General features: G+C 43.0%; 1 protein-coding gene across 1 annotated transcript in view; it reads right to left on the bottom strand.

Annotated features, from left to right (window-relative positions):
- ryr2a (ryanodine receptor 2a (cardiac)) overlaps nucleotides 1–25032 on the bottom strand; it is a 289201-nt gene that overhangs the window by 54384 nt on the left and 209785 nt on the right. The window contains 9 exon segments of the mRNA XM_026315769.2: nucleotides 1539–1811; nucleotides 5194–5409; nucleotides 6161–6315; nucleotides 6447–6605; nucleotides 7564–7645; nucleotides 8261–8365; nucleotides 8535–8663; nucleotides 9201–9289; nucleotides 9717–9797. Coding sequence (XP_026171554.1) covers nucleotides 1539–1811; nucleotides 5194–5409; nucleotides 6161–6315; nucleotides 6447–6605; nucleotides 7564–7645; nucleotides 8261–8365; nucleotides 8535–8663; nucleotides 9201–9289; nucleotides 9717–9797 — 1289 coding nt within the window.

The following is a 25032-nucleotide window of genomic DNA, read 5'->3' as shown; positions in this document are numbered from 1 at the left end:
CATCCCTTAGTTAGTTATGCTGCTATAGGCCTAGACTGCCCAAGGACCATTGGTGCACTGAGCTCCCCTACCCTACCCGCCCCCCCCTCCCCCTTCTCTCCGACCTCATGTATATTCCACCATTGAATGTTACTAACCTTGTGCTCTCTCTCTCCCCTAGTTTGTGCTCTCTCCCTCCCTCTCTCTCTCTCTCTCTCTCTCTGTACCTTCTGCAGGTGTCCCTGGTCCTGGAGCTGTTTATCGCTGATGTGCAGTTACTGGCCCCACCAACTTGCAGTGTCTATTTGTTGTTTATTGTTGCTGTTCTTTTCTCTCTGCTCTATCCACTCACCCCAACCGGTCGAGGCAGATGGCCGCCCAAACTGAGCCCGGTTCTGCTGGAGGTTTTTTTCTTCCGTTAAAGGGAGTTTTTTCCTCTCCACTGTCGCCAAGTGCTTGCTCATAAGGGAATTGTTGGGTTTTTAGTTTTAGTTTTTGTAAAGTGCCTTGAGATGATTTGTATTGTGATTTGGCGCTATACAAATAAAATTGAATTGAATTGAATTGAATTGATTGAAATGGCTAGTGATGGAGTTAATATAAACAATGTTTATTGGAATATTTGGTTTCTGACACTTTTGGATAATTAAACATGCCCCGGGTCAAATTGACCCAGGAACATTATTTCTTTTCCTGAGAAACGAACATAATAGGAGGGTTAAAACAAAGGAGCAGCCCTTTTACTGTGAGCTACCTCTGGATGTCCAGTCTACACCCTACCTGCCCTATGGAGAAAACTAATTTCAGCTGCTTATTTTTACAATCTCATTCTTTCAGTCACTTCCCAAGGTTTATGACCATAGGTGAGTAATGGAACGTAAACTAACTTTTTAATTTATAGTTTTGCCTCCTGGTTGAGCTCCCTCTTCACAACAAGAATCCATGAACAAGACCTAAAAACATTTAAATTCCTTTGCTTGCAGCAGCAACTCACTCCTTGCCTGAAGGAAGTAGTCCCTTGTTTTCTGGCAAATACAGTACTCCAGTCAAACTGATATAGCTACAATGTGTCACCTTGGCAACCATCTGTTGCTGGGCCTTGATCCATGGGGTCACCCATGTGTACAGCCAGCTAAAAATTACACACTGTCTCCACCCTGCAAAATTTTACAAAAGCATATTAGTACTACATTTTCTCAATCAGAAGCCTGTTTCTCTGTCTGAGATATACAGTATATCTAAAAAAATATAATATCCTGTTAGAATATTTAGAGGTACTGTACCAAGTTTTGTAATGTGTGCTTATTAACTGTCTTTCAAATAGTAAGATGACAAGATTAAGTTTTATGTGTGTTTAGTAAAGAGATGGAGTCAAGATGTTGTTTCTTCCATCCACATAGCAATTTTGTGCAGTGTCTCTAGCCAGATACTGAAACAGGCATAAGATTCATATTAATCTTCTTATGTCAGTCCTAGGGAAAAAACAAAGCATACTGTATTTAGAAAAACATTTGCTTTAAATTTCCTTTATACACATATACCATTAGCTGTGTTCTCACCTTTATCAGAAGCACGATGTTGTATCGCAGAGCTAAAAGAGCCATACAGACAGTGGTAACAGAAAAGAAGCCCATCTCAGGATTCTCCTCATCTGGTTTATCCCGTTCACTCTCCTCTTTGACCGCTGAACGCTCACCAATGTCAGACATCTGAGCTGCCAGCTGCATTTCAAAGATGGTGTCCTCACAGAAATTCACAAACAGCTCCATCTTCTCCTTTTCCCTTCCCTCATTGACCACATCAAAGATGAACTGACGTTTGGATTCTTTGACCTGAGTAATGGGGAAATAAGTGAAAACCACAAGCTGGGGTAGCATGAGGGGGATTGTTATTGTCAACACTGAATACTGAATCTATACCTTTAAAGTGACACTCTGATAAACAAATATAACATTCGTGGGTTTACATACAGTAGCAAGAAAAAATGTGGACCCCTTAGAATTAACTGCTTTTAAGCAATAATTTGACATTTGTGCCCCCACCTGGATGAGTCAGCTATATCTACATTCCACAGACTCAGGACCTGTTCACACACTTCCTGCTCTGTTAACTTGGTGTTTATGCTCAGGTAAATTTCGAGAGAAATTTCATGAATATACCCTTTACTGATGCATTACTTCAATCACATCCTACCTTCGACCAATATGCTTAACTTATGATACATACATACTTAAACCCTGAATCAGTTGCCATTCAATTCACGTCTAGGTCCTGTTTTTAGCCAATCAATTACGCTCCGTTCCCGACCATTACCAATCTATTTACAGTGTAGATACACTGCTGATGACCAACTCATGGGGCATTCCAGCTGTACTTATGCCTATTCAATTCAATTTCATTTGTATAGCGCCAAATCACAATACAAATCATCACAAGGCACTTTACAAAAACAAAAAACCCAAAAAAACCCTAATGAGCAGGGACTTGGCGACAGTGGAGAGGAAAAACTCCCTTTAATGGAAGAAAACACCTCCATGTGAGGGGGGGAGAAGAGGAAGAGAGGGGAAGGGAAGGGAGGGGAGCTCAGTTCCTGACAGGAACCAGGGTGTCCGCGGATCCTTAAAAAGTCTTAAAAAGTCTTAAATTCCATATTATAAAACTAAGGACTTAATTAGCATTAAACTGTCTTAAATTCGCGTTTCAAAGGTCTTAAAATTAAATCTAACTGACCCCATAAAGAAGATTTTAGTTTCATCTTGAAATCAATTTGAAATCCTTTCGCGTATTTGTTACGCAGAACGAAATAGGCGGAACCAACTAAAATACGCGTTTGAGGGGAGTTTATTTAACACATGCTTTCCGGCAGCTGCCTGAACTGTGGGAAAGTTTCAGCATTAGTCTTTTGCCATGGGTAAATGTAAATTTAATGACAATTGGTTACAAAACCCTAATTTTGCGCCGTGGTTAAGTCCAGTTAGTGGCAACGTGTTCGAGGTCAGGTGCAGGCTGTGCAAAAAAATTTAAAACTAGCAAGAGAGATCATATTTCTCCTGTATTAGCTTCTCTTCATTGGCTCCCTGTAAACTACAGAATAGAATTTAAAATCCTTCTTCTCACATACAAATCCCTTCATGATCAAGCTCCTTCATATCTTAAAGACCTCATAGTACCCTCATATTATCCCAAGAGAGCACTTCGCTCTCAGAGTACAGGCCTACTTGTAGTTCGCAGAGTTTCCAAAAGCAGAATGGGAGGCGGAGCCTTTAGCTATCAAGCTCCTCTTCTATGGAACCAGCTCCCAGTCTGGGTTCAGAAGGCAGACACTCTCTGTACTTTTAAGGCTAGCCTTAAAACCTTCCTCTTTGACAAAGCGTATAGTTAGGGCTGGCTTCAGGTAACCCTGAACCATCCCTTAGTTATGCTGCTATAGGCCTAGACTGCCCGAGGACCATCGGTGCACTGAGCTCCCCTCCCTAACCCTAACGCTCCCTCCCCTTCCCCTCTCTTTCCTCTCCTACTCTCTCACATGTATATTCTACCATTGAATGTCACTAACCTTGTGCTCTCTCTTTCCCCTAGTTTGTGCTCTCTCCCTCTATTTCTCTCTTTTTGTCTCTCTGTACCTTCTGCAGGTGTCCCCGGTCCTGGAGCAGTATATCGCTGATGTGCAGTTACTAACCCCACCAACCTGCAGTGTCTATTTGTTGTTTATTGTTGCTGCTGTTTTCTCTCTCCTCTATCCACTGACCCAAACCAGTCGAGGCAGATGGCCGCACAAACTGAGCCCGGTTCTGCTGGAGGTTTTTTCTTCCGTTAAAGGGAGTTTTTCCTCTCCACTGTCGCCAAGTGATTGCTCCTAAGGGTTTTTAGTTTTTGTAAAGTGCCGTGAGATGATTTGTATTGTGATTTGGCGCTATACAAATAAATTGAATTGAATTGAATATGGATAATGGGTATGGCAAATATCTGGTAATTTCAGAGTGTTGGTGGCATGTGCAGGGGTAGAACCATGTCTGTCATTTAACCCAGCATCACTGGAATTGTATAGCAGTTGTGTGACACTGAGGCACCAGAAACAGGAGAAGGAGAGGCCACACTGTCTTTGGCTATTTTTAATGCAGGGTAGAATAGGGCAGAGTGGGGTAGGACTTCCAGCCAGTTCATCCAGCTCAACTCTATCTGTGAGAGTTGGCTTATCAAACAAACCCCTTTCAATAAGCTTTGCAGTGAAAAGCTTTTTAATCTCTTCCTTTTTTTCAATTATTCACTTTAAATTGCAATCAAATTTAAATCTGCTGTCGAAACATGTTTCCAATTGGTCTGTTGTTGGATTAGTAGTGAAATCCTCCAATTTAAACTCCATGTCATCACCACAATAAAAGAGAAAAAACTGCAAACAGACAAGTAGAGACCAAAAACAAGTACCTACCAACCTTATGCGAAAAAACAATATAAACAAGATGAGCCCCCAGATCTCTTATCTGTTATTATACAAACCTGGACAAATATAAACCTGGACATAATATGTATTGCTCCCCCATTTTCCCACTCCCAAGTAAAGTCAACAGCACAGGTGATTACAAATCACACCCCTCAACCTGACTAACCAAAACAAAATTTCCCAAATGAAATATAGATTCTCTAACCTGAAATAAAAGAACGAAAACAAAGCAGAAAAATAAAAGAGCTTCTCACTCCTGCTGTGACTACCAGGTACTCAATATGGTCCATTTAAATGTTTGTCTTTTATCAATCAAAGTAGCTCAAAATTGCAAACTCATTTTCAACTGGTCGAGGCAGATGGCCGCCCAAACTGAGCCCGGTTCTGCTGGAGGTTTTTTTCTTCCGTTAAAGGGAGTTTTTTCCTCTCCACTGTCGCCAAGTGCTTGCTCATAAGGGAATTGTTGGGTTTTTAGTTTTAGTTTTTGTAAAGTGCCTTGAGATGATTTGTATTGTGATTTGGCGCTATACAAATAAAATTGAATTGAATTAGGTCTCTTTGAGGTAATTAGTGTATGGGTGGTTCCTTGAGCATTTTGAATGAATAAAGATATGAAAAATTTTGTGTGTTATCAGCTTAAACATATTGTATTTGTCTATTGTTGTGACTGAAATGAAAATCAGATCATATTTTATGGGAAATTAATGAAGAAAACCAGGAAATTCTAAAGGGTTTACATGCTTTTTCTTGCCACTGTACAGTACTGTCTTTACCTGTGGTTTTTCCCACTGTGTTCGACTGGACTCGCTGATTTCAAAGTAGACCCTCTCAATGCGCTTGGCACTGCCCATGATCTCGATCCGGCCCAGATAAGGTTGGAAATAGTTCAGGACACTCTCTGCCAGCTCCAGGAAGGTCTGAAGCCGGGTGTCATGAGGCATGTGCTCTGATAGGTTGGTCAGCAGAACCGCCACGTTGAAGCCAATATCCTTTTAAATCATAGTTTAAAGTGATGTTTTTTTTTCTTATGAACAAAAGCAATCATTTTCCAGTATGTTGCTCACTACATACAGTAGTGAGCAACTCAACCTAAAGATCTGTAATCTGGGAGGCACCACAGGGGTTTCCCAAAAAGTCACATCAACTACACAAAATCAGTTGATATTACTCAGATCTATTTTTCCAGGGTAGTTGCAAACTATTACACTGTAGTTTTATTGCTGTAATCAAATCCTTACCCACTACTAAAAAATGAAATTGAAAATGTATACCTGGCAATAAATGTACCATAAATACAATGTAATGTACCTACAGTATGCTGTATTCTTTTTCCCTAATAAGTGCTAATAAATTCAACAGAAATACTGTTTTTTGAATCTGACATCAACCTACTTGGAACTATGGTCATATTTATGTTCTACAAAACCAAAGCACCAAAAGCAATGTGTCAAATAGAGCTGATAAAATCAAGAAACCAAAGGAAAAGGAAGGCCCCATACAGTTAGTGAGAAAAAGGTAGTGAGAAAAAAGTAAGTACCAACTTACAACTCAGACATTGATTAAAAAATATCCCCAATTGTTTAATCCAGGAACAAGACAGAAATAGAAATGAGAGGGTGAAATATTTCTTTAAAAATAGATTTTAATAACAGGTTTTAATCACTCTGAATTGTTTAGATACGGACTGTATAAGGCCCTTTTTAGATTTTTTTAAAGCACTATAAACATTAAGCCACTGACCTTGGCTGGCTCATGAAATCTCTCCACAAATTCTTCATAGTCCAACAGTTCATTCTCATCAGTCTCAGCACAGGAGAGCAGGAACTCCGTCTCAGACTGGGTGTAATGTTTGTGGCTCTCCATGGCCTTTTGGAAATCTCTCTTGGAAATAACACCTGTAAGTGAATTTGTGTATCTTTAGCTGTCATGTGCCTGTAAACATTTTTACATTTGAATGACTCATTCAAATCCTGATGATTTATTAATGACAGATAAGATCAAAGAAAATATGTTTTTAGAGTCTTGCCTTTGCCATCAGGATCATACTCCTTGAATGCATCCGATGAGGTTAGATCTTTCAATTTAAGGAACATGTCAAAAAACTTGAGGATCATCTCCACATTGTTGGAGGACTCCACCAACATGTCCACCATCTGTTTCCCAATAGTCCCATTTACTACATTACCTGCCAAAACAAAACATAGTAAAGTATAGTAAGTAAAGTATAGGAAATTGCAATCATACCACCGCACAATAAGACACCATTTAATCTTAGCCTTACTTTTTTCTGAAGAAGCAAAGTCACTGTGTTTTTGTCTTATCAGCTCTTTCATTAAGTCACAGCTCTGTTGAGCCCAGTGTTCCCTTAGCTCTCAGCAGTGATGACTTTATGAGTTTCTTTACAAATAAAATCACAGCTATTAGAGATAAAAATTTAGCAGATGCTTCCTATACCTGCAATAAATGAATCTTCTACTACAGTAGCTCTTGAATCATCTGTAAGACCTCAGTTATGTTTAGACTGCTTCTCTCCCATAGATCTCTCTGAATTTACATCAGTAGTTGCTTCATCTAAATCATCGTGTCTCTTAGACCCCATCCCGACTAGACTGCTTAAAGACACCCTGCCATTAATTAACTCATCTTTATTAGACTTAGTAAATTTATCTCTAGTATCAGGCTATGTACCACAGGCCTTTAAGACTGCAGTAATCAAACCCTTACTCACAAAACCTAGTCTTGATCCAGGAGTCTTGGCTAATTATAGGCCAATATCCAACCTACCATTTATGTCTAAAATCCTAGAAAGAAATGTTGCTAAGCAGCTTTCAGACCATTTACACAGGAATGAACTATTTGAAGATTTTCAATCAGGATTTAGAGCACATCATAGTACAGAAACAGCACTGTTAAAAGTCACCAACGATCTTCTCTTAGCCTCAGATAATGGACTTGTTTCTATACTTGTCCTCCTAGACCTTAGTGCTGTATTCAACACTATTGACCACAACATCTTTTTACAGAGACTGGAGCATGTGACTGGTATCAGAGGAACAGCATTAAAATGGTTCTAATCCTATTGTACATTGAATTGAATTACTTACACATATTTAACACAATTACACTCATTAATGTAAATGTACCCTCCAGCATAGACAGCAGCATGACCACCATGTCCTTCTGCAAATCCATCAGTTCCTTCAGTAGCTCAATCTGACTGGAGTCCTGAAGTAAAACAGGAAGGAAGAAATTTTTTCCAGCTACTTGCACTTTTTTCAACTGTTCCAAAAAAACTACCTTGCATTAATTATCTTCTATCAAAAATTAAAATTTTACTTAAAGCAACACTATGTAACTTTTGCTCACGGTTACCCCCATCTGGTTGAGAAGCGTAATTATCTGTTACCAGTGTCATAAATACTGTCAGTGTAGAAGCTTCCCCGTGGGCAGTGCAATACATGTGAATTTGTTGACTAAGATGAAGGAACAGGTGAATCCAGAGTGTAAGCCCGTCCAATATTGAAGGGCTGAGTGATTCTACCTAATCACGAAAGCTGTGTAGTGCTGTTGCAGCGGATGTAAGCCTGCTCAAGCTGCAGAAGCGGTAGAATTCATCCTGTTAAGAGTTGTTCTAGCACTGAAATAATTTTAGAGACATTAATTTAAGGTCAAAAAACTACATAGTGTTGCTTTAAATGTGATGAAATTACAGAAACTACAGTGAGGGTTAGTGTAGTTCGATATTGGATTCTCAATGTGAATTTTTTTATGGACTGAAACCAAATAATATAATTGCATGATCAGTATTAAGTATGTCCACATTTCCTGACCTTGGCTTACCTGAGACAGTTTCATCTGCATATGAGCAAAAACATGCAGAAAACCAACCACCGCATCCCACAAACGACTATGGGCCAAACTCTGCTGGTTTCCAGTGCATGGACCCTAGAACATCAGTAACAGTCACATTACAACCAACACTCTAATGAAAGCTTCACTTAACCTTGTTTTTTTTAATGTCATAATACAGCCTCTAAACATTGTGTGATATCAATGCTGGTGTTTAAGTTGTCAAATTCTATGTAATAATGATAAATGAAATGGCTTCTCCTACCTGGATGTACTCAGTGAGTGTATTAAAAACCTGCTTTGCCACATTTATTGCCTTGGAGAAATTCCTCTGGCCCTGCTCATCAATAACATCTTTCCCAGAATAATACCAGTAGAAATCACTGATAGACTCCTGAGGAAAGTTAAGTAAAATGAAATGACAAAAGGGGACAAGGAGAGTTACAGTAGGAAATGAGAAGAAGAGTAGCTATGATTAAAAAAGGAAATTGTTTATATATATCGTTTGTCACTGTTGTCAAAGTCAGCAACTTCACCATGACTTTAACTTACTGCTATATAAGGAGTAACATGATTACAATTGTACTGGGCAATGTATGTGTACATGAATCTATATGAGTGACAGGAAATGTCTAGAATAGTCAACAGTTTTAGAGAACAATGTAGGTTGAGACAAAAAATAACATTGTAACTGTAAAATTAGCCAGAACTTGTTGAGAGTGATGATTTTAAAAGAGAAAAGATGTGTTTCCTTTAGGTCTGCATTGAACTGTTTGAATTACTGAAATGTACAATTCCACCATAACTTTTATGAGAGCTTTCAAATATTTTGCATAAATTATATGAATAATCTATGACTCATAGAGGACTAGTTACATTTTGGTTTCAACTTAATACTGTACATCATCTGAAGCAGCAGTGAACAGCTAACCTGCACTCTAAGGAGGTAGTCGACCGTAGAGATAATGATGTTGACAGTCGTATTGTTCCCTGTTTGCGTCCTTAAGTAGTTCTGGAAGTCTGAAACAGGATTTTGTAGTATATCAGTAGTATATCAATAATAAATACATGTATATTAATCAGTGAGGTATTTACAAATTTCCAAATATTTTTTTAAATTGCAATTACACTGTTCTAAAAGAAGTTATAATGAGAGCTAATATAGTACCAAGTAAGTAATATCAAATGTCTTCAATATCAAACTTGACAAGTATCAAATGCCATCACAGCCATATAATTATTATTATTGCTAATTATTATTTTCAATTGGAGTGTGGTTTGAGATATTCTCTCAATCACCTCAGACAAACCAGTAGGTGTATGCATATATAATCCACACCCATGATAAATATGGTCAAATTCTATATGACCAGTTAACAACAATTAAAAAGTTACTGAAAGTCATTAGCAAATGTACCCAAACTTTAGAACACACATAAACACACACCTGAGTTGTGTCCTTCACAGAGTAGCTGCAGGAAGCGGAAAAGGTCACAGGTGAACTCATCATCCTGCATGACCTTCTCACCTGGCCAGAGAGAAGAAACACATACACCCACACACATATATACACACATATCCACAGTCAGACATACATGCAGACACACGTATGCACAAGCACATACATAGGTATGCACAAGAATGCAAGCATGTGCAAACACACACATGAATGCACACACACATTCATATAAAAGACACACATACACAAAGAAAGTCAGAACAGAGAAGACAGACAACGAATAGGAAAGGGATAGACAAGAAGATGGAAAGTAAAAACTATTAAAAAGAGATGGTGCTAATGAGAAATCCCCACTGTTTTCTTTCAGTCAGTAACAGGTTTAAGTGGTCATATCACAACATTCTTACCTCACAATTTAACAAAATCTTGTGTGCACTCGTGTGCACACGCACACACACACACACACACACACACACACACACACACTTGGATGAGCAATAGGCAGCCACAACACTTCCCAATAGACTTAAGTGGTTTGAAATTTAAACTGCAGCATTTTACAGTCAGGACTGGATATTTTTTCATGCATGTTTTTCAGAGCTGTTGTATTTGGTTTGAAAGAAAAACTGTTGGTTACTAGTTAACCATTGCACACTCTGTATATATTGGTAATACACTTGTTCCAACTGTGCTAAAATGCTGCTTTGAACTATGAAATGCAAAGGGAGAAAAGAAGGTCAGAGAAAAGATGCAACACACAATAACAACATAAATATTAACTGAATACATCCATACAATAAGACAAAGTAGACGAGGGTCAGGGAGTAGGTTTGAAACATGGCTGAAAGGGCAGTTTTTCCCTTTTTAATATGGATAATTTGGTGATTTTTGCTGATATCCATTTGTGGTAATGCAAAACAACAAGGAATCTCACTGCATTTGCTAAAACATTCATACTGTTAATATGAGTTACTAGATAACAGGTTGAAGTCTAAAAATGATGCAGTCATACACTGTAGTGGGACAGCGGGGCAGTAGTTACTACTTTTGCTACAAGATGAGATGAGATGAACCTTTATTTGTACCACAACAGGGAAATCTGCAATGTTATAGCAGCAAAGGTTATAACACAAGATAAAAATAGCAGCAATAAAAATAAAATACTAGCAAAGTACTCACAAAAACATCTTAAATTTATTTACTTTAAAGTAAGATTATTCTTCCAAACCAACACGTAAGTGCAAAAAAAATAAATAAATAAATAAATAAATAAATAATTGGTGAGGTTTCCCCCAAAAGAAAAAATACACAGCGACAAGGAATCTTATTCAGATGTCCACACTACATCAAATGGCTTCTTTCAGTCACAGGCAATAGTGGTTTGGATGCTGTTATCTGTGATCTCATTTGGTTCAGCAACTATCAAAAGCTCATAGAAACATTGTTAATCAGCTGGTAAAAGTCACAGCTTTGCCTATAGGCTCAGTTGTCATACATGTCCTGCACCACTTGAACATACTTCTCTGCCATTCCAGACTTACGCTTACGCTTTTTCCAAATCTACAAAGACACAATACAGCTCCTTCTGGCCTTCTCTGTACTTCTCCATCAGCATTCTCAAAGCAAATATTGCATCTGTGGTACTCTTTCTTGGCACGAAACCATACTGTTGCTCACAAATACTCCCTTGTGACCTCAGCCTAGCCTACACTACTCCTTCCCATAACTTCATTGTGACTCATCAGCTTTATTCCTCTGTAGTTTCTACAACTCTGCACGTCTCCCTTGTTCCTAAAGATGGGTACCAGTACACTTCTCCATTCCTCAGGGATCCTCTCTCTCCAAGATCTTAAGTAGCCCAGTCAAAAACTCTATTGCCATCTCTTGTAAACACTTCCATACTTTCACAGGTATGTCGTCAGGACCAACTGCCTTTCCACTCTTCATCCTCTTCCTTACTGATCTTTGCTACTTCCTGCTCCACAACATTCACCTCTTCTACTCTTCAAAGTATTCCTTCCATCTTTCCGTCACACTTGTGGCACCTATCAACACATTTTCATCCCTGTCTTTAATAACCCTAACTTGCACATCCTTCCCATCTCTCTTTCTGCCTCACCAACCTGTACAAATCCACCTCTCCCTCCTTAGTGTCCAACCTATCATACAAATCCTCATACGCCCTTTGTTTGGCCTTTACCACCTCTACCTTCACCTTACGCTACAACTCCCTGTACTCTTGTCTGTTCTCTTCTGTCCTCTCAGTGTCCCACTTCTTCTTAGCTAACCTTCTCCTCTTAACACACTCCTGAACTTCCTTATTCCGCCACCAAGTCTCCTTATCTGTTTTCCTCTTTCCAGATGACACACCAAGTACCCTCCTACCTGTCTCCCTGATCACTTTAGCTGTAGCTGTCCAGTCATCTGGAAGAAGCTCCTGATCTCCCAGAGCCTGTTTCAGCTCCTCCCTGAAAGTCACACAACACTCTTCCTTTTTTAACTTCCACCACTTGGTCCTCTGCTCTGCCCTTGTCCTCTTCATCTTCGTCACCACCAGAGTCATCCTACACACCATCCTATGCTGTCTGGCTACAATCTCCCCAACCACTACTTTGCAGTCAACTATCTCTTTCAGGTTGTAACGTCTGCACAAGATGTAATCAACTTGTGTGCTCCTGCCCCCACTCTTATATGTCATTTATATATATATATATATATATATAAAAATTTCCCTTCTCATCCCTATGGGTGGTGTGTGTGTCTTCCTCAATCTCGGGTCCTCTACCAGAGGCCTGGGAGTTTGAGGGTTCTTCGCAGTATCTTAGCTGTTCCTAGCACTGTGCTCTTCTGGACTGAGATCTCTGATGTTGTTCCTGGGATCTGTTGGAGCCACTCTCCCAGTTTGGAGGTCACAGCCCCGAGGGTGCCGATTGCCACGGGGACCACTGTTGCCTTCACCTTCCACATCTTTTCTAGCTCTTCTTTAAGGCCTTGGTATTTCTCCAGCTTCTCATGTTCCTTCTTTCTGATGTACCCATATATATATATATATACCCGTCGCCCGGGTCAACAAGGTCCGCCTCAGGTGCTAGGGGACCAGGGCAACCTGATGAGAAATGGGCCACTGGAACAAGACACTCGTGGACAAGGGCTGATAACAGAGAACTGTTGGAGTGCTACTACATGAGTAACCCCAGCGATAGGGGTTACATGAAGAGGATGTGGGACCTATGGAAACTTCGAAACCCACCATCCACACAAAGCATCTAGTAGCTCAGTGTTCCAACATCCGCAAACGGCAGCTGCTATCACAACTAGAGATTGAAGAAATACAACACAAATGCTACGGCAAGGGGGAGCCAGGACGCCAGGTCAGGGGGGAAACAACACCACCCCCACCCGAGATTGGGTATCAAGCCCCAATGATAAGCCCCAACACGCTCAACACAAGAGCAGCTGACCTGAGAATGAAGATCGTAGGCAAGATGGACACCTGGAACCTCCGCAGCCGGTTACCAAGACTAAGTGAAGTACTCTCTGAAAGTCTACTAGAAGATGTGAATGCAGCATTACAAACAATCCCCACTGTGACCATCACCGAGACCAACAAGCTGATATACACCACGGCAACAGTGATCCTTGAGATGCTTGGCCACGAAATACATTCCACCACCAAGGAGCAGTACCCTGCAGGGAGGAGGGGGTTAGAGGCAAAAATAAGGGCAACACGGAGAGAAGTTAGCCAACTGTCAGAACTGCAGAGAAGGGGGATGAAGTTGGGTAAGAAATACAGCAGGCTGTCCATACCAGAGGTCCTGGAGACTGCCAAACAACGACTCACAGCCCTGGCCACACGCCTGAAGAGGTACACCAGAGAAATAGAAGCACGGAGAATAAACAGGATGTTCTCCACCGAACCATCCAAAGTGTACTCTCAGTGGGTGGGCAGTAACATGAGAGCAGACCCACCAAGGCTGGAGACTGAACAATACTGGAAAAACATATGGGAGAGGGAGGCATCACATAACACCAATGCCCAGTGGCTGGCAGACCTGAAAGCAGAACACAACAACCTCCCTGAACAGGAACCAGTAACCATCGCAACGGCAGATATCCGAAAAAGGGTCTCAAACATGAAGAACTGGACAGCACCAGGGCCTGACATGATCCACACCTACTGGCTAAAAAAGCTAACTGCCCTCCATGAGCGCCTGGCAGCTCAAATGAACCAGCTGCTAATGGATGGGACTCACCCAGAGTGGCTAACTGAGGGCAGGACAGTCCTGATCCTGAAGGACCCCCAAAAGGGAACAGTCCCATTCAACTACCGTCCGATAACCTGCCTCTGCACAACATGGAAGCTCCTGTCTGGCATCATAGCGGCTAAGATGAGTAGGCACATGGCTCAATACATGAGCGGGGCCCAGAAAGGAAAGGGTAAGGACACCAGGGGGGCAAAACATCAACTACTGGTGGATAAAGCGGTCGCTCGAGACTGTAAGACCAGGCAGACCAACCTGTGCACCGCCTGGATTGACTACAAGAAAGCCTACGACTCACACATGGATCCTGGAATGCCTGGAGCTGTACGACATCAATAGGACCCTAAGAACCTTCATAAGGAACTCAATGGGACTGTGGAAAACAACCCTAGTAGCCAACCTCAAGCCGATAGCACAAGTCTCCATCAAGTGCGGCATCTACCAAGGAGATGCTCTGTCCCCGCTGCTGTTCTGCATAGGCCTGAACCCCCTCAGCCAGATCATCACTAAGACAGGCTTCGGATACCAACTGCGAAATGGGGCAACCATCAGCCACCTCCTGTACATGGATGACATCAAGCTGTATGCCAGGACTGAGCGAGACATCGACTCACTGATCCATACCACCAGGATATACAGCAACGACATTGGAATGTCATTCGGACTGGACAAGTGTGGTCGAATGATAACAAAGAGAGGGAAGGTTGTCAGGACTGAAGGAGTTGAACTCCCAGAAGGCAGCATAGCGGATGTTGAGGGGAGCTACAAGTACCTTGGAATCCCACAGGCAAATGGGAACCAAGAAGAAGCCGCAAGGAAAGCAGCCACAGCCAAATACCTACAGAGAGTAAGGCAAGTCCTAAGAAGTCAGCTAAATGGGAAGAACAAGGTCCAAGCCATCAACACCTACGCCCTGCCGGTCATCAGATACCCCGCTGGCATAATAAGCTGGCCAAAAGAGGACATAGAAGCCACTGATGTCAAGACAAGGAAGCGCTTCACAATGCATGGAGGACTTCACCCCAAATCCAGCATCCTGAGACTGTATGCTAAGAGGAAGGAAGGAGGCCGGGGACTGGTGAGCGTCAGAGCCACCATCCAAGATCCAAGAAACAGCCAAGATCCATGAGTACATCAGGAAGATGGCCCCAAGCGATGGAATACTTAGTGAATATCTCAGGCAACAGAAGCCCGATGCAGAGGAAGAAGAGCAAGAACCATCATGGCAGGACAAACCCCTGCACAGCATGTACCACCGACAGATACAAGAAGTGGCTGATATCGAAAAGTCCTACCGGTGGCTGGAAAAAGCTGGACTGAAAGACAGCACAGAGGCACTGATCGTAGCAGCACAAGAACAGGCCCTGAGCACAAGATCGATAGAGGCTGGGATCTACCACACCAGGCAGGACCCCAGGTGCAGGCTGTGCAAAGATGCCCCTGAGACAATCCAGCACATAACAGCAGGTTGTAAGATGCTAGCAGGCAGAGCGTACATGGAACGCCATAACCAAGTGGCCGGCATAGTGTACAGGAACATCTGTGCCGAGTATGGGCTGGAGGTCCCAAGGTCAAAATGGGACACACCTCCAAAGGTGAGGGAGAATGACCGAGCTAAGATCCTGTGGGACTTCCAGATACAGACCGACAAACAGGTGATGGCTAACCAACCGGACATAGTAGTGGTGGACAAACAGCAGGAGAAAGCCGTAGTGGTAGATGTAGCGATCCCAAGTGAGCAACATCAGAAAGAAGGAACATGAGAAGCTGGAGAAATACCAAGAGCTTAAGGAAGAGCTAGAAAAGATGTGGAAGGTGAAGGCAACAGTGGTCCCCGTGGTAATCGGCACCCTCGGGGCTGTGACCCCCAAACTGGGAGAGTGGCTCCAACAGATCCCAGGAACAACATCAGAGATCTCAGTCCAGAAGAGCGCAGTGCTAGGAACAGCTAAGATACTGCGAAGAATCCTCAAACTCCCAGGCCTCTGGTAGAGGACCGATATATATATATATATATATATATATATATATATATATAAATATACACCTTTTCTGGAAAAATCTGTTCACTACAGCCATTTCTATCCATCCATTTGCGAACTCTACCACCATCTGTCCTTCTGCATTCCTGTCCTGCATACCAAACTTACCCATCACTTCCTCGTCACCTCTGTTTCCCTCACCAACATGTCCGCTGAAGTCTGCCCCAATCACCACTCGCTCACCACTAGGGATACCCTGAATCACCTCATCCATCGGGTGTGGGTTTCCTGTAGACTTCTATTTCTAGGTTACCATCAGACCCGATGACGACCTCACAGTCTTCTAGTTCTGTTTTTTGTCTCGATCAACATGTAAGAAAAATACCAAACTCTTTAGCTGCTAAAGTATCCACTGTGTTTACTAGCTACTCCGTAACTGGGTCTGTATGTTGTTTCCCTACTGAGATGGGGGGGATTCTGGAAAGCAGGTCTAAGAAACTATGAACTTAACCCTGAGCTTTTGTCAGGCCCCGGGGGAAGTGGGCACAGGAAAGAACACCAGTACGAGGAGAGGTTGCAGATTTTGGTGCAGAATTTATTTCTTAACTGACAGAAACAGGATAGGTTGTGAAATGACCAGTTTTTAGGGATGATAACCGAGGATTCTCTTGGAAGGTGGTTGCTACCCGGGCCGGCAACCGGTAACACCGGAGTAGTCCTGGTAGATGCACTGAAGGAAAAACCTGGGTGGTTTTCGCAGAGCAAAATCTGACTAGGTCTGAGCTCCCTTGGTCAGAGGGACCAGTTGTGCAGGTCTGGAAATACAAAACAGGCCAACATAACAAAACTCCGTTCCTCTATCAGAGGGAAAAGAACTTAGACTCTTGTCCTCTTAAGCTCACACAGTTCTTTAGAGTCACTACAGAAAAAAAACAAAGCATTCCCGGTCAGCTTCCTCTTGGGCAAAAACTCAAATCTTCAATCATTAGCACTTTAACTCCTTATTGGGCAAAATGGAAAATCAATAGTCTTTATCCCAAAAGCATAGGTCAGTTTGTTGCGGTGAGGGGAAATATATCTGTGGACTCAAAAGACAAACACAGGTGAGATCAATCAGAATAATTAGTTACGCCGTGTCTAGCGGAGAGAGTGGATCATGTATGGACCCCCCCCCCCCCAACGTGACGGCCTACTAGGTTGCTCTGGGTGTGTTAGGTGGAAGTCCCGAGTCAACTGGACTTGACCGGTTTTACCCGGGATACGTGGAAGGTAGGGTGGATCTTCAATGTCCGTGGTAATTTGAGTCTCACAGACACCGGATTTATTATCTTGATATAGGGAAGGGACCAATGAAACGAGGAGCAAGCTTGGGGTATGTGGCCTTGAGAGGAATGTCTTTCGATGACAGCCAAACTCTCTGTCCTGGTCTATAGGTCGGGGCTGGCCGTCTTCTCTTATTGGCATGGGCAGCATAAGTAGAAACTGATCTTAGAAGGGTCCGTCTTGCTCTTCTCAAGGCTTTGCCTCAGAGACCTGGGGGGGTTCAAACAAGGGGGGCTGATAACCATAGACCACATGGAATGGAAAGAGGCCTGTCGCAGCGGAGGGAAGGCAGTTATGCGCGTACTCAACCCAAGCAAGATTGCTTACCCAGGACTGGGGATTGTCAGAATACAGGAGACGGAGACCGATCTCCAGCTCCTGGTTTAACCTCTCCGTCTGGCCATTAGATTGAGGGTGGAAACCAGAGGAGAGACTGACTGTGACGTCCAGTAACTTGCAGAACTCCTTCCAAAACTTAGAGATGAACTGGGGCCCCCTGTCGGAGACTATGTCCTGTGGTATCCCATGGAGATGGAAAATACGGGCCATGGAGGGAGCGGAGGGCAACTGCGAAAGGGTGACGAAGTGTACCATCTTCAAGAATCTGTCGACAATGGTCAGAATGGTATTCATGCCTTGAGAGGTGGGAAGTCCTGTGACAAAATACAGAGAGAGAGAGGGTGTCTGGGGACAGGGAGCGGATGTAGGAGTCCGGCCGGGCTTGGTGGGACACTTTGGCCTGGGCACATGTTGGGCAGGCGGAAACATACTCCTGGACATCCTGTCTGATCTCCGGCCACCAGAATCGCTGCTGCAGGACCCTGAGGGTCCGAGACGTGCCAGGATGAACATGGAAATGTGAGGAGTGACAAAAATCCAGAACCTTGGGTCTGAGCCAGGGAGAAACATATAGACAGTTAGTGGGACAGGCTGAGGGTGTGGGGTTACTTACCTGCGTTATCCTGGGTGACCTCATGTTCCAGCGGCAGGCGGGCTGTTCCCAAATGAACCAAACTAGGCAGGATGAACTTAGACTTTTCTTCCTGGTCCGACACCGAGTGTATGTGGGACAGGGCATCTGCTCGGTTGTTTCTGGTAACTGGGCGAAAAGACAAAGTAAAATTAAAACGTTCGAAGAAAATTGCCCAGCAGGCCTGGTGCGAGTTTAGCCTCTTAGCCGTCTTGAGGTATTCCAGGTTCTTGTGGTCGGTGAGGACCGTGAACTGGTCTTTTGCACCCTTGAGCAAGTGACACCGCTCCTCCAGCGCCAGCTTGACCGCCAATAATTCCTTGTTCCCGATGTCATAGTTTCTTTCTGGTGAAGTGAGCTTCTTCGAATAAAAAGTGCAGCGGTGCAATCGGGAGTCTTTGGGGTCATGCTGTGAGATGACTGCCCCCACGCCAGTGTCTGAGGCGTCTACCTCCACCACAAATGGTAAGTCAGGGTCCGGAAACTTGAGGATGGGGGCTGAAGTGAACAGGCCCTTGAGGGTTCGGAAGGCCTCCTTGGCCTCCTGACTCCAGAGGAACCGAATGTGTGGAGAGGTGAGTTTATGCAGGGATACTGCAATGCTGCTATAATTTCGGATGAATTTTCGGTAGAAATTGGCGAATCCTAGAAAGCTCTGCAATTGCTTCTTGGTCGTGGGGGTTGGCCAATCCCTTACCGCCTGAGCCTTGGATGGATCCATTCTTACCATCCCTGGGGAGAGAACAAATTCAAGAAAGGTGGTTTCTTGGGTGTGAAATTCACACTTTTCCAGCTTGACAAATAGTTGATTTTGCAGAAGGCGTTGCAAAACCGCCCGCACATGTTGAATGTGCTCAGTCTCAGACCGGGAGTAGATGAGAATGTCGTCTAGGTAAACAAAGACGAATTTATTCAACACATCTCCCAACACATCATTGACCAAGTTCTGAAAAACTGCGGGGGCGTTTGTGAGGCCAAAAGGCATTACTAAGTACTCATAATGACCCGAAGGAGTGTTAAACGCCGTCTTCCACTCGTCCCCTCTTTTGATGCGGACCACATTATATACGTTCCGTAGATCCATCGTGGTGAAGATCGTAGCTCTTTGCAGTAGCTCGAAGGAGGAAGACAGCAGTGGTAGCAGGTAACGATTCTTAATCGTGATGCTGTTTAATCCCATGTAGTCAATGCAGGGATGGAGACCACCATCTCTATTCTTTACATAGAAAAATCCCGCTCCTGCTAGTGAACGGATGGGCGGATAATTCCGTCTGCGAGAGATTCCTGAATATATTGTCGCATGGCCTCCTTCTCGGGTGCAGAGAAGGAAAACAGGCGCCCCCTAGAAGGACTGGACCCTGGCAATAGGTGGATGGGGGGGTCATATGGCCGGTGTGGAGGAAGCACGGTCCTTATTAAAAACATCCTTGAGGTCATGATAGACCCTTGGTACCTTGGAGAGGTCCGGTATGTAAGTCTCCTCTTGAGGCATTGGCGTGGGATCTGCCGTGGTGCGGAGACAGGTGGCATGGCATGCGGGGCTCCAGCCGTTCACCTCTCCGGTCATCCAATCAATGTGAGGATTATGGGTCTGTAGCCAGGGAAGACCTAAAATCACTGGGCTGAGGGGTATCAATAAGGCGAGCACACCTTACGTAACCTGGTTAAAACTAACCAGGATTTGGCCATGCAGATGAGTCAAATCATGAAGCATAACTTGATTCCTCCAGCCCTCTCTCACAGCGGCAGCTGCTGCCTCTTCCCCTGCATCTCTGTTGCCGAATCCGGCACCCAAGCCATCATCCCCTTCTACTGGATTACTTGACCCACACATCTCGGATCTGGATTCCTACCACAATGACCCCAAAGGCTGTAGAGGTTCCCTACTCCAGTGTACGAATGTGTTCGAGATGCGCCCCCGACCCTACCCTTCAGCTAACTGAAATTTTATTTATAGTAGGACTACTTTGGGCAGTTACCTGGGCAGAGGCTGAATCCTCATGCCGACCATTGACGAGCCTCTCAGAACAGTTTATCAAACCTTTCCGGCAGGTGTTTGACCACTCTGACCATGCCGGGAACACAGCAAAATGCTGTCAGGGCAACAGGAGCGTGGTGGATTACTCAATTGAATTTAAGACTGTTGCAGGAGACACTGGGTGGGATGCGGCAGTGTTAAAAGAACTTTTTACGCAAGGTTTGAACTGACCTGCCGTGATGATGCTCCCAACTTTCCTTGTCCTTAAGCCATCTGCCTGGACAGCCGGCTCCGGAAGAAGCAATGCAAGAGAGCCAGCCAGGCTTGAGGCTCTTTGGCACCACCATATTCTCCTTCCACTGGACGACAGGTTTTCCCCAGGCCCATACAGACCCCAACCTCCTCTCCGGCAGGGCCATAGGAGCCTATGTAGTTGGGCAGAGCTGGCCTGAGTCCTGAAGAGCAGCAGACGCACCTGGGGTTGTGCTTATATTGCGGTGAGTGGGGCCATTTAGCTAGTATTTGTCAGCAACGTCCGAAAGGGATGACTCACCAGTGCTCCAATCAGCACTTTATGAATTGCATGAATGAGGAAATGAAAGGCCTGTCTAACAGCTTCTGCAGACAGGACAGGGGCAGAGGAGACACAGAAACTCAGTTTCTTGACGAAAACCTGCCACTGAACAGATTAGTTCACAGAGTAAGCTACCACTGTAACTGACTCAGAGTTCAAGGTTTAAACTAGAGATGCAGTGATGAACCTATTTCAAAATTAACCACGCTTTAGCACCTCATGGTTAATTAATCATAAAGGCTCCGCAGGGGCAGAGCTAGACATTGTGAACATCTGGAACACAAATGGCTATGTTTGATGTACCTATCGGAGGGATAGGAGGGACTCATGAATATTCATGAGTACAGTGACCTGTAGCCATAGACGCCAGTTGCACGGGTGCTCCAGTGCTCAAGCATTCCTATCCATGCCTGAAGGCCTGTAGGTCTAGATGGGGATGTTTCCCCAGAACTGTTTGGTTTCATTAAATGAACCGATGGGAATATTCAATTAGAAAATAAATGCAGTGGACCTAAGGCAGGAGAAGAGTTCACATTCCAAGACTAGTACCCTTTTCACAATTTATTGCCCTAAAACTTTTAGTGACCTACTAAGGTAAACAACAGGAAGATGGTACAGCTCTCTCCACGTCCAGCACTGTCAAGACTCCATTTGACAAAGAGCAGACACCAGCTCTTACTGAGAGAAACCCTCTTGACAAAGAACCCCCCCACCCCCTTTGCTTTACATCCTGCCATAAATACATTTGAAACTACTCCCTTTCAGGCAAGTCCCGAAACTTCTGCAATGACTCATAAATTGTCCTTGTTATACTGTATTTGTGCTTTGATTGTTAAATATGTAACATGTGACCAGAGTTATACAGAGCATCACTGTCAGACTATAGTGTGATAGATATAGAAGCTGTGCTATTGTTTATCTGTTATTCATGCATGTGGTTAGCATGAATAACAGTAAGCAGAATAACAATAAAATAATAATAATAAAAGAAATAATTGTTCCCATCTTAGAAAAACATTCTTAAAGCTTACAACACTTAAAGAATAGGTTAATCTCTTTATTCACAAAGACCAGTGGTTTTATTTAACCAATCACCAGCAAGGATTCAGCACCATCAGCACCAAGGGACAAACCAGATGAATTTCTTGCCCAAGGACGGCAAGACACAAAAGACAGTACACAGATCCTCTCTCCTGGAAACCCGCCGGCAGACTGCAGTCGGACCAGACTACAGCATAACGGACCGAGCCTGAGTAATCCAGGGAACAAGCAAGTAACCTGTGGCTGTGCTGGTTGTCTCACATTAATCTCATTTGGTCTCCATAATTACTAAAGCTTCCGCCTAAACTGTGTTTAGACCTCAGACTCAAACACAGAATATAAATTAATTTCAAGATTTCTTTTCCACCACTACAAACAACCTACTGTTAGACTGTTATAATGTTTTATTCTTTAATTCAGCTAATTTCTCAGATCAGTTTTCCCCCTATGTAAATAGAATGTACAGTGGGTACGGAAAGTATTCAGACCCCTTTAAATTTTTCACTCTTTGTGTCATTGCAGCCATTTGCCAAAATCAAAAAAGTTCATTTTATTTCTCATTAATGTACACTCAGCACCCCATCTTGACAGAAAAAAATAGAAATGTAGAAATTTTTGCAAATTTATTAAAAAAGAAAAACTGAAATATCACATGGTCATAAGTATTCAGACCCTGTGCTCAGTATTGAGTAGAAGCACCCTTTTGAGCTAGTACAGCCATGAGTCTTCTTGGGAATGATGCAACAGGTTTATCACACCTGGATTTGGGGATCCTCTGCCATTCTTCCTTGCAGATCCTCTCCAGTTCTGTCAGGTTGGATGGTGAACATTGGTGGACAGCCATTTTCAGGTCTCTCCAGAGATGCTCAATTGGGTTTAGGTCAGGGCTCTGGCTGGGCCAGTCAAGAACGGTCACAGAGTTGTTTCGAAGCCACTCCTTTGTTATTTTAGCTGTGTACTTAGGGTCATTGTCCTGTTCAAAGGTGAACCTTTGGCCCAGTCTGAGGTCCTGAGCACTCTGGAAGAGGTTTTCTTCCAGGATATCTCTGTACTTGGCCGCATTCATCTTTCCTTCAATTGCAACCAGTCGTCCTGTCCCTGCAGCTGAAAAACACCCCCACAACATGATGCTCCCACCACCATGTTTCACTGTAGGGATTGTATTGGGCAGGTGATGAGCAGTGCCTGGTTTTCTCCACACATACCGCTTAGAATTAACGCCAAAAAGTTCAATCTTGGTCTCATCAAACCAGAGAATCTTATTTCTCATAGTCTGGGAGTCCTTCATGTGTTTTTTGGCAAACTCTATGCGGGCTTTCATGTGTCTTGCACTGAGGAGAGGCTTCCGTCGGGCACTCTGCCATAAAGCCCCGACTGGTGGAAGGCTGCAGTGATAGTTGACTTTGTGGAACTTTCTCCCATCTCCCTACTGCATCTCTGGAGCTCAGCCACAGTGATCTTTGGGTTCTTCTTTACCTCTCTCACCAAGGCTCTTCTCCCACGATTGCTCAGTTTGGCTGGACAGCCAGGTCTAGGAAGAGTTCTGGTCGTCCCAAACTTTTTCCATTTGAGGATTATGGAGGCCACTGTGCTCTTAGGAACCTTGAGTGCTGCAGAAATTCTTTTGTAACCATGGCCAGATCTGTGCCTTGCCACAATTCTGTCTCTGAGCTCCTTGGGCAGTTCCTTCAACCTCTTGATTCTCATTTGCTCTGACATGCACTGTGAGCTGTAAGGTCTTATATAGACAGGTGTGTGCCTTTCCTAATCAAGTCCAATCAGTTTAATTAAACACAGCTGGACTCCAATGAAGGAGTAGAACCATCTCAAGGAGGATCAGAAGAAATGGACAGCATGTGAGTTAAATATGAGTGTCACTGCAAAGGGTCTGAATACAGTTTTTCTTTTTTAATAAATTTGCAAAAATTTCTACATTTCTGGTTTTTTGTGTCAAGATGGGGTGCTGAGTGTACATTAATGAGAAATAAAATGAACTTTTTTGATTTTGGCAAGTGGCTGCAATGACACAAAGAGTGAAAAATTTAAAGGGGTCTGAATACTTTCCGTACCCACTGTATTGTAAATAGCTGAATAATTCCTTAAAAGGCATCTGTGACTAGTATCAATAATGTTATTTCACACAGTAAATACATCACTGAATAAGGAGAACTTATCTCCCTCAGATTGTAGACTGATATCCTGTATTACTCATTAATTGACTGGTTGATCCACCTTTTAAATGATCTGATGCCTCAAATTGTTAAGATGGTTTATGATATTCATATTTCATAAACATGAGATAATAAACCTTTATGTTCTATAAATGTATATATTTAATTTTGTTACATACATGATCAATTTAAAAGCCTAAAAAGCTTCCTGCCAGTGGAAAGGTTGAAGTAACATACACTGGCTGTTGGGTTGGTATATTAATGTCACATCTGCACAACATTCAACGATAACTAGTGAAAATTTGGTTTTCCTCTTTTTTTTTTCCACCAGCGCTCTGTTTACTTCTGTGTATTCTGCTACTGGCTCTCCACTCCTCCCTCTGTTCCTTTGTTCTGACTTTGTTATGGACTCTTATCCCAGGATATGTTTGGTTTTGTGCTACAATAAACCCCTGAAATTCACGGGGGTTACATTCCTAGAGCACCTGTGAATTCTGTGCAAATTTTGGATGTGATCCAAAAAATGCCTATAAATGCCTATTTTTAAAGTTTAAACCCTAAATATGACCCCAATATGCACCCAAAACACTTTAATTTCATTCCAAACTCAGCTTAATACATTATTAGTAAATAAATTAGTGACCTAAATTAGTAAATTATATTGTTCTGTTATGATTGGAGAATTATGTTTCCAGTTTTGGACTTTTATTTTGGTTTCCGAGCTTCCTGGTCACCTGTGTTAGGCAGCTTTATGTTCCATTATTTGAATAATATTCTATTAGTCTTCTGTTCTATTAGTCTTTTGTTTTAGTGTATAAATACATCCCAATTTCCCTGGTTCCTCGCTGGAGGATTAATGCTTGTTCATGTCGTGCCTGAGTTAGAGAAGGAGAGAGTTTTATTTATACACTGGCTGGTGGTTGGTATATTAACCCTCTGGGGTCTAAGGGTGTTTTTAGGCCCCTGGACAAGTTTTGACATGCCCTGACATTTGTGCTTTCTT

This window comes from Mastacembelus armatus, chromosome 19 (assembly GCF_900324485.2).
Source record: "Mastacembelus armatus chromosome 19, fMasArm1.2, whole genome shotgun sequence".
Classification (NCBI taxonomy): domain Eukaryota; kingdom Metazoa; phylum Chordata; class Actinopteri; order Synbranchiformes; family Mastacembelidae; genus Mastacembelus; species Mastacembelus armatus.
Note: the sequence above shows the minus strand (reverse complement) of the source record. Positions and strands in the feature narration are given on the sequence as shown.